Source organism: Pipra filicauda, unplaced genomic scaffold (assembly GCF_003945595.2).
Source record: "Pipra filicauda isolate LSUMZ 115617 unplaced genomic scaffold, ASM394559v2 scaffold4_size7858003_pilon, whole genome shotgun sequence".
Taxonomy (NCBI): domain Eukaryota; kingdom Metazoa; phylum Chordata; class Aves; order Passeriformes; family Pipridae; genus Pipra; species Pipra filicauda.
Window position 1 is genome coordinate 5,041,257 of NW_024104643.1, and position 11,244 is coordinate 5,052,500.

At 34.0% G+C, this 11,244-nt stretch overlaps 1 protein-coding gene across 3 annotated transcripts in view; it reads left to right on the forward strand.

Moving 5' to 3' along the window:
* The window catches only part of ZNF407 (zinc finger protein 407), a 335,285-nt gene that overhangs the window by 33,457 nt on the left and 290,584 nt on the right, over positions 1-11,244 (forward strand). For all 3 annotated transcript variants that reach the window (XM_027746031.2, XM_039386726.1, XM_027746033.2), the window contains exon 3: positions 3,385-3,499. In XM_027746031.2, coding sequence (XP_027601832.2) covers positions 3,385-3,499 — 115 coding nt within the window. The remainder of the gene's footprint in view (positions 1-3,384; positions 3,500-11,244) is intronic.

Genomic DNA, 11,244 nt, shown 5'->3' on the forward strand with positions numbered 1-11,244 from the left:
TTGAAATTGAGTAATTAGTGATGGTTTGGGTTGGTAGGGGGAAGGGAAGGGAAAGTTTTACAAAGATATAACTAATGATTTCCATTAATAGAAAAATAATGTTTCAAAATACCATTTAATAATGTAGGAGATTTTCGCATTGCAAATGAAAGGAAAGCTTTGCTAGAGAGGACATAACAAATAAGTCCATCAAATGTTGACAAGTGAAAATGAGGAAGTGTAAAGAAGAATAAAAGGAGTAGTAGAGGTGGAAGACTTTTTAGTTCGCAATTGATGGAGGTCCCATAAACTTAATTAACAATCAACATCTGAGGAAAAATCACCTGCAACCACATCATCTTTGTTTCTTTTCTTGTCAGATTTCTCCGTTAATGTCAGTTTTGTCCAATGTAAGTGTGGTATCTTACTCCCTTGTCCCAAACATAGGAGGAAATGGTACGATGATATTTCGTGTGGCTCTGCCCGCTTTGTATCGGGCCTGAGCTAGGAACACGGCTATGCCTGCAGGTGCAATGATGTTACCTTTGCCTGGCTTAAGGCTGAGACAGTGATTTCTTTTTTACAGCTTTGGGTCTGTATTGTCCTAATGTAAAGTGAGGACTGTGAACTCGAGTCTTTTGTTATAAAACAGTGGCATGGTTTGTGTCTGCCTGATTAGAACTCTTAAATTTAGTCTTATTTTCAGTTTGGTGTGGTGGTGGTTTATTGTTTTTACTTTTTTGTTGCTGTTATGTTTTTGTTTGTTTTGTTTGTTGTTGGTTGGTTGGTTTGGTTTTCCCCTAATTCTCTCGTTAAGAGTCTTATTGTTTACTACTACCATCCGAAAATGTACACTTGTTTTCCATGCCATAACTCGTGGGTAAAGTAATCCTGGTTTTGTTTGGTTTTGGTTTTTTTTTTAAGTAATTTGGTTGAAAAGATGCTATATTGAAAGTTTTTTTATCATTTTTCTGAGAACTAAAAGCTAAGTGCAAATCTAATATATGACATTAACAGCGTAAGAGAACTATTAAAGTTTGTGATAAATATGGCTAAGTAATGGTTTATTGCTTCAACATTGTTTCAGATAGCTTTATGGCAAATACAGATTTTGTTTTTTCCCTGTTAGTTTAACTCTTAGTCTACTGTCTTCATTTTTAATATAAAATTTTGGGTTGCTCCACTCAAGAACATACTGGAACAAATTTGGCACCAGCAACCTAAAAGGGAGATATGCTGCTTTTATTTTAGGTGATAAGTACTGACAAGCTTGCCTGCACTTGAATTTTCATGGAGTTTAAATGGAGACGTTAACAGATATTCAGCTCTGGATCTGAGGAAAAAAAATCAAAAACATTCAAGGCCTCAGTGGTTTTTGGATGAGAGCAGTCAACAGAATAATACATTTCTGTATTGTCAGCACACCATAGCCACAATTGGTCTTAACTCAAGTCCTACACAAAGGAGTCATGTAAATGGAAAACAGCAAAGGTCTTGCATGGAAGCCCTGTGGGACACCTGCAGTAACGGAATGAGGAACAAATTTACAATTTAATCAGTAGGAGAGAAACTAAGGGAACATAGGGTTGAATCCACATGGTATTTGAATTCTATGAGAAAAAGAGCAGTATAAACACCAATAGATTTAAAAAAATCCTCTCCGACTGTGGTCTTGATGTCATTAATCGTGCAATTAAAGATCATAAGTTAAAACGTCAACTTTTGATATTCTTTTAATGCAAAGATAGTTTTCTTTATTTGCAGGGATATCTTTGTAGAATGCAGTGTTGATTTGAAATGTCACCAAATTAATGATTAATTTAGTTTTATCAGGATCATTTAAATAAAGTGGGTTTTTTTAGAGTGATGGATAGAATGTGATTGCTGTGAGCTGCAGTCTGAACCTGCTTTTGACATTTAAACATATAAAGCTGACTAGATATAACCATTGAGGTGCTAAATATATTTTACATCTACTTCCAACAGTAGAAATGGAAGTATTAAGAGATCTGGCTTCATTGTCATTGAACTGTGAAATATTCAACCTTGTCTGCCAGTGCTTAGTACTGTTGACTTTTTTATTTCAGTTAGAAGATTAAAATTAAATGCTTCATTTTTCGTTAGCTTTTGGGAATTAAATTGAAATTTAAGACTCTAAAAATTTTTACTAAGATCCTCAATTTCACCCGTGCGTTCTTGGAGGATGTTCTGTTTTCAAGGGCAAAGCAAAAAGGGTCATCGATCAAGTATGGTATAGTGCAACATTTTTCTTATCAGAACTCTTTATGTATATTTATTAAAGATCCCATATTTCATATTATGCTTAACTGTATTGGAAGAAGTACTTCACAAAACATATATTAAACATAATATGAAGACTTTGTGACCATATTGTACTCTACTTTTAAGTGCAATTCCATGATTTTGATTTATTGATTTAAGGATTTAGTGGTCAGAAAATTGTGAAGTGCTACTAGAATAGTGTTGCTGCATAATAACATGGAGACTGACATGTGCCCAATTTAACTATGTCAGTAAAAAATTAAGTTTTTCCATCTTGACAGAGGATCACTGGTAATTAAGATAGACAAATAATTTGATTTTTTTCTGAACTGATGGGATACGAGAAATAGGCTGATACTTCTTCCTTGGAGAAATAATTTCAGAGTTCTTTGGTCTGCAGCAGACATTTAGTATTAAAGTTTGTTCTTGAAATAAATAATAGCCAAAATGTCAATACTTCTGTTTTGCAGAATAATCGTAAATTCTTGACCATAAAACAGTCATAAAGGCATAATATTTTATCCACTGTATATTCATACATTGCATGCCATTACAATAGCTAGGTGATGAATCATTTTCTGTGTGTGACAGAACAAATCTGAAATACCAATGCTAATGTGAAATCTATTCAAAGTCAGAAGACTTGTAAAATTACTTTGCTTTAAAAATATTTGCTTAAAAAACAAGTACATTTTGCAGTTTACACCGATACCAAGCCTCTTTAAGACCATTACCTGGTCCCCATTTGGAAATGGGGAAAGGGGTAGAACAACTTCTGCCATCTTGTTGAAGTGTTATCTACCTACTATATTGTCCTCATTTAATGTATTTTGTGGGGTTTTTAATGATAAGAAAAAGAACAAATTAAAAGTTAAGATAGTATTTTCTGTGATGTTGAACTTTAGGAAACTTGAGTGAGTAATTTATAGTGTATACTGTCTGTGTCCTGGGAGTTACAGATTTATGTACAAGATACCTTTTTTATGAGGCAAAAATCTCAAACAGGTTAAATGTGGGATAGGCTTTTTAAAAGGTTATTTTTTTCTCAGGATTTTTATTTCTTTAACCGTGGGTGATATTTTATTCTAATTCAACTCATATCTTATGCTAAATTTTACTTAGGATCAAAGCCATTCAAGTGCAAGATATGCCACTTTGCAACAGCTCAGCTCGGAGATGCCAGAAACCATGTCAAGAGGCACCTTGGGATGAGGGAATACAAGTGTCATGTCTGTGGGTGAGTAAATTGAAACAGTCTCCACCATGGTTAACCAGGAGAAGAGCGCAGGATATGCATTGTTTCAGAGTTGAAAACTGTGATGTGAGCAAGAGTGGCTAAAATTATGCATGCATATCCTCCTTTCCATTGTTATGGTAAATTCCTTAAATACAGTTATGACATTCTTTTCCCACTTCTAATCCTGCACTGAAGATGAGCAATTTTATGGGCTACAAGGTCAATTTGAACCTGTAATCTGTAAATTGACTAAATTATAGGATGTTCATTCACATTGCCAGAGAGAACTGTAAATTCCATTTAAAGACATAAAAAATATATAATATAGACTTTACTGTGTGGGGTTTTTTCTTTTGCTATACTGTTATAATTTTAGTACCATTAACAGATTTCTGGACTCCATTAGGGTTTTCATTCTTTATGAAAACAAAACAGAAGACAGGTTTTTCAAACAAACGGATCTAAAATATTGCAGGCGTAAGACTTAAAATAAATTGAAGTCTTTTATGTATGCTTGTGTTCCTGTTTGTTACCCAGAAAATCTTGTTTTTCTTTTTACAATCGTTATTTCCTCAGAAGGATCGTTCATAATGTTTAATTGTCCTTCAAATGCGTTGCATTTAATAGGAGGCATTGAGAGTCCTTAATGCAAAACTAATTAATTTAGCAGAAATGTTTAAAAGGTTTTAAAATGCCATGGCATATATGGTACATCATAGGACATTCAAAGTTGGATTTTAATACCCTAGTTCTGATTAAAAATATATTTTAATGTTATTATGCTGAAGAAATTAACTAATATATGCATCAAATAAAAATATTTTACTCAAACCTATGTAATCTGCTATAGCAGTCTTATGGCTAATGTGTAGAGGAGCACAGGTTCAATTAGATGATGCAGTGCACACATGAAAAGTGTGGTGTGATGTTGGGGATAATATTCAGCAAGAGAGGTTTTTTAGCCTTAGTGTACCAATCTACTGCAGGACAAAGTGAGTTACATATTTTAAAGGACAAGTGTATCTTCAGCTGAAGATGCAGATGAGTGATTTTCACTGATTCATCTCTCTGTTTTTCAAATAATTTTGCATGCAGCATTATGAGATACTTTGGATGGGTTTGCTCACTTAAGAAAATTAATTGCTGACATCTTGAAACAAGAAATAAAAATGTATTAGCCCAATTCTTAAGTCCACTGTATATCCATAGTAGAATAACTTGTGCTACTCCTTATTTTGCAGCCTGGGTAAAAGGAACATGGTAGGCTGGTTTATATTGTTTTAAAAATATTTATTTACTATCTCTGCTATAGGAATTGCCAAGAATTTGACATACGAGGTAGTTAACAGCTGCAGATCCACAGAACTGTTTAGCTAAGTCTAAGCTCTGTTCTTTAGAAGTTGTCCACAAACTTGAATTCGTTCTTTATTAAATTCTCTTTTAACTTAAACTGAAAAATCATCATATTAGTTAACTATTTAATTGTGAGAGGAAAAGTAAAATAAATCTCAAATTAACTAATACAGTATCTTTTTTAAAACAGAGAATTAAAATTATTAGGATTTGGCACAGTGCCTCATTTTTTCAAAAACTCATTTTATCACTTCAGGATTGACATGTCTGACAGAACCTGTCTCAGAAATTATACAGCTCTCAGTTGCGATTCACAATGGTTATGCAAGAGAGAGATTAAAACACGTATGAATGATTTAAACTTTGGATTGGAATGTTAGTCCCTTTCCTAAGCTGATTGCTTACCGTGTGTTGCTGACATGTCATACTGGTAGCCAAGCAGGTACTCATTTTCCATTTTTGTGTAGTATTGTATTGCTAATTTTCATCAACAACCTGAAACTGTGCTGTTTAGGTATGGCAAAACAATGAAGAGACATACACCACAGTACCCTGTGCTCACAAAAATCTGATTTATGTCCGTCTTTAAATAATCATTACATTTCACTTAACGTGCACCAAAAATGTATTTTAACAATTGTACACTAACACTGTTTTATTTGGAAAAGACATTCTTGTACTGTAGCTAACAGTCCTGAAGAATTGATCAGGATTTGAAGGAGGAATGACCAGAGCAGTTTGATCCGTAGTCCATATAATGAATATGCCATATCTATATGTGGCAGAGGAGAAAAAAGTGTTAATAGCCTGTACTGTATTTCTGCTCTTTTAATTGAAAGGACTGGGTAGTGTGTTAGTTAAAAAAATAAAGTAGCAACATAAAAAAAAATAAAATTGCTGGGATTGGCTATCGTATTAGTGACACTATAGAGCATTGGTACATTAACACCACTGACAATGTCAATTCATTATCATTGATGGCTAAATAATCTTAGAAATGCTCAGTGGACCTATTAGTTCCTGAACATAAGCAGCTCATGCTGCATTTCTTCATTAGCTTTAATTGCTATAAATTTTACCTTTTTAAAAATCATGCTTTAAAAGGTGAAGTGATCTTTCAGGAACATTAACTCTGTAATTTTGTCACAAACAGAAGGTCCTGCACTATGTTTTCTTTTCTACAGTAGTTAATATTCTGTCCTCTGACTTTTAGATTCATAGTAATAAGCCCTCTGCTAGTTGTGAGGATAAACTGTGTTTCAACGCAGTTTTTGTGTTTTGAATCTACTTGGGCACATTTTAAAGGTGAAATGTCAGTGCAACATCATGGTGTATGTGGTCTCAAAATACCACTTTTCTAAAAGACAAATTATTTGGAAAATTTCATCTTACAAAAAAAGGGAAAAAGATGTATTTTTAGTGCTGTTTTAGGAAGGGTTTACTATACCTCAATTTTCCAAGTGATCCTCATATTTGCATGCTACAAAGTATACAATATATAATTCACTTGGTTGTTGAAAAAGGCAGTAATTTTGCTGTGTTGTTTTGTTTTTTTTAAATGAAGTTCAGGGTTTGTTTTTTCCAGCTGCACAGAGAAACTACATGACACAGAAATTGGACACTACTAATGTTTTAACATTTGGAATAAACTGTCTGCTACTCATTTCCTTATCACAGATGTGTGTTAATTGTTTTCTTTTCCATACCCAGGGATGTAAAATATATCCTATTATTTCAGGGGTAGTATCTGTTTTCTGTGGGTAGCAAACTGCTGCAAGTTTGAATTGAATTTTTGAAAGTCTGGCTCTAAAATTGGCTGATAACCTGGGTTAGATGAGAAAATCTTGGTTGCCCAGCATTTAAAATTTTTGTTTCATTTCATGGTGAAATGCAGTGAAAAGGCTTATCATGCACTTTTCAGATTTTATGCCTTAGGTAGAACATGAAAAATGCATTGTTCTGCAATTGAGATTTTGAACGGAACTTATAGTCAATGTTTGATTTAAAAATGTGTGTACTATTCCTTTGCTTTTTTCTTACCTTTGATTTCAGAATCAGAATTTTTGGGGTGTAGTTATATGTTTCAAGTAAGATGGGCTGCTTCTTTCTTTTGTTTTTTTTTTTCTCCTTTATGACTTCTTAAAAATTGACCGAGGAAGATGGGTACAAGGTAGGTTTGGATTTTTAGGAAAATTTTCAGTATTTAAAACATGCATATAAACATTTTTTTCCACCTTCCTACAAATTGAAAGGGCATTTGTCTTTATTATGTTTATTTGTCTTTATTATGTTTATTACACATATAGTATTTCATATATAGCAGTCAAGTGTTTTAAGAACAAAACTAAGTATTATAGACACAAAGGAATTTGGAAGGGCTTGGAAAAGGCTGGATTTTTTCTGTATTTTACTGCAGTAGTTCTTTCTTGTAGTTTTTTATTGTTGGTGTTTTTTTTTCCTTTGTTTTGGTCTTTTGGTGAATGGAGGTGTTAATCTTTTTTGCTTTCTGCTCCTTAGTTCTCAATTTGCTTTCAAACTCTTTTTCGCAGTTAGTTCTCAAAATGTCATATGATGTTCTGCTAAATAAGTGTTTTGCTAAATTCAGTTATTTTTTAAAGCCTTGTATAAATAAGCTTTGAGGACAGTTATTGTGTCCCAAGCATGGAAATAACTTCACTTCTGCTGCTGTTGTTAATGCTGTTGTTAAAGAGTAGTTCAGAGATTTGTAAAGTTTAGTATTTTAGTGACACTGGTTGCTTTGACAATGTCTGAAGAAAAATGCTCACCCTATATTGAGCACAATGGCTAATAGATCTTTGTTCTTTATAGATAAGGATATGCTTTGATCAGCTACATTAAAAAAATTTGGCTGTACTCCTGTGTGCTGTGTTCTAAAAAATCTTCTAGATTTTCAGATTTTTTTAACTGATTACTATTAATTGCAGGCTACTTTTAGTGAAAGCCTGCTTTTAAGATTGCTTTTAACCAGCAAAAAAGACTTATTCATAAATTTATTGGTGGGAGTAGGAAAAACATTATATTTTCAAGGATGCCTTAATGTACTGTAATGTAAATGAATTATTTATATTTGTGCAGTTTGGGAAATCTTAAATAGAAAGTTTCTACTCTAGTAAAACTATTTTTGTGTGGTATTACCTAGTTTTTTTGTGCATTAGAAGGGATCTCTGTGTAGATGATTATAATGTCACTTTCTGACCTTTGCAGCTTGAGTAATTGTAAATCATTGCTTCATAACGTGTCAGAGAATGTCTGTACTAGGGAATTAAATGGCAGAATATAATAGACCAAATTATTGCCTGTCATGTTTTCAACAACACAGTTAGTATTTGAGTTACACTTAATCATTACGTGCATTAGCAACTTCATTGGAATCCAGCTTCAGGCTGAGCATGAAATACATTACATTATTTAAACCTCTAATGGTAGAAGTCATTTATTTGTGTTGAAGTGTACAACATGCAGAGTTTCATAAAGCAAGGAACACTTGAGAGCTTAATTTATCCAAATCAAAGTCTAAATGCAGATAAACACAAGTGGCAAAAATTAGTAATTTTTATAGTCTGGAAATATTTAAAAATACATGGTTGTGGGTAATTGTAGGCAGCAGGAATAAATTAAAATCACTATTTTTAGTCACCTCTGAGAATTAAAAGTGTTTTATACCTAAATAATCAAATTCATCATGAAATTGCATTTTTGAATGAATAATTAATTACACACATCATATCTACAGATGTGTCCAAACAAAAAGTATATATTTGGTGCAGCTGTTTAGATCAGAGATAATTGCATGTGAGTTGACTGTTCCAGATACAGCTATTCTTACTTTCTCAATCTACATTTTGCCATTTGGTCCTATCATATACTTGTGTCTACATTTACTTTAGTAAAGAAAAATGGGGTGAACCTATGTAACAGCTTTTCAAACTTGCATATGCTTTAAAAAAATTAATACGAAAATGTTAGGAAAATACATGGAGTTAAGTAACAGATGTGTTATATTATCTTGCCAATTTTTGTCCACTTATCTATCTTTTTATTAGATTTGCAAACCTGACCTTCAGTATGAGACTATGAGTCTCTCTTTTTGCTATTTAAGAAAACTACTTGAAGTGGAAACAATTTACTTTTATTCAGAAAAGCTCCCAGCATCTTTAAACAACTGGTATGGGTTCCAGGGCATGTTGTTCAAGACTGTCCTGGCCTGGAAGTCTGCCATGGAGTTGGCTAGAGTTAAAGCAAATGAGTGGGAGACTCCCGCACAGGCAGTAGAAGGACTCTTCTGTTTGAGTCTGCTGTTACAATTGATACAAAAAAGTCAAGACCAACTTTCTGACTTAATAAAATGTGTTTTTAGCAATTTGTATGCTAAATGGGATTATAATAATGATTTAGTTGTGCTTGCTGAAGAGACAAGGTATATAAGGGACATACTCATGAGACTGTATGTTTTTATTTGAATTGGAGATAGTGATTGAGACTGATATCCCAACTGCATGCAATCCAATTCAATGCACTCCCAAATGGTAATTATCAAGATGCACAGTGGTGTGACTATGATACATGTGACATGTGTAACTACTGCTTTTACAGACATGCATTTTTAATTTGTTATTTTACTGTAGATTGCTCTGATGTGCGAGATATGTGCATTTCTGTTAGGCCACAGGCACCTCACTCTGAACACATCCTCTGGTCATGCAGGGAGGGTTTGAGCCCTTTCTGAGAAGGCAGGCATTGTGACTAATGGGAAACAGGCTGATGGTGTGAAAACTGGTGTTTAACAGTTAGTGGTAAGGTGAGTGGCAGTCCTAAAATTCAGTATATCTACTGAAAAAATGGTTTCTGTCCTTGTCATCCATGGTCTGGAAGGATTGGGCCAAGTGTTGAGAAAGATATTGTTAAAAAATGCCATCTGTTGGCAGAAGGAGATGGCAAAAAAGTTAACTCTGTTCTGGAGACCATGAGAAGAAGGGAGCCTTGGGGTTGTCGGTGTGGGTGGTTGGTACTGACAGGGACAGAGGTTTGCTTGTTTAAAATTGTGGTCGGGTTCGGCTGTTTTGTCAGTAGGCTGGAGTTGCATGGTTTGGATTTATATCCAGAGTTCAGAAGGCTTCCATTTGTTTTATTTTTCGTTTTAATCATTTGTGCATAGGAATTGCATCAAGATCCTTATTCAGCTATGAATTTCCTTGCTGCTTTTACTAACTTTACTTTGAAATTTGGAGGATAAATAACTGAGCCTAATCTTTATCAATTAATACCGCTTTCCTAGTACTGCAGGATAGTAAGAGAGTTGGTAAGAGAAGTGGGATGTTATCCAAAAAGGGAAAAAATACTCTGATTTATGTTTTATACCTTTTAACTGTAAGTTGTTGGAATGCCCTCAGTTTTAACCAGATTTAATCTATAAGAATTGACTGCTGAATCAATCTGCTAAGGCATCTGTATTTTTTTTTGGGTCCAGTTTTACTTGCATCAAATATATTACTGTAACATAGCTTCTTCAGTAGAGACTACTCAATTCATTGGAACACCCCAGAATCTCAGAGGATGTGATGTGCATCCACATCACATCCACATCTTCTTTCATGTTTAAAGTGTCTGTTTGAAAACAGACTTAAATTTGTTTTTCTTTCCAGTGATTTTTCCTCCTGTTTGCACTGTAATGACTGGAAATTGGTTTACTCGGTTTAGTACAAGCCGATAGATTTTAAGCACTTCAGGACAATTAATCTTGCTTACTGTGTTTATTACAACCCTGGGCACCTTCTCGAGACTCAGCAATTAGTTTACTAGAGTAGAACTGGTTTCTCTAGAAAATTTGTGTCTCGGTACATTTGTGTTTCAGGTATCAACAAATCTAAATGGTAGCAATCGGAAGAGCTGACCAGCTTCTGATTTCATTTTAGTCTTTCTGGCTGTGGTGTGTTGTCTTTCATCCTGGTTTTCTTCCTGTAATTCACACTCATGTTAACCAGACAGATTATAGTAGTTACACTCTGTACAGATGGAGAGAGAAAGCAGAATCTCTCTTTATGGGCTAAAGCCGAGGTAAATAAGTGTCACAAATCTTTTGAACTGTGACGTGATTGTCAGTTGTGCCAGCATCGGGATAGGTATTTTGAATAGAACAGGCTTAAAACCAACTGATGGCAACAGTGGAAGAAACTAGGTTGCCATCCCTGATAGCACCATTTCTCTAGCTTACCATGCTTAAAAATGATATAATGTAGGCAGTATATGAAGTACATATAAAGCAAGTAGGCTTGTCAAAAACAGCTTTCACTTTGTCTTGTATTAGAAACCAAGTGATCCTCAAAAATACGTTTGTCTGTCATCTCGTATCCTGTTTGCTTCATGCCAGTTTG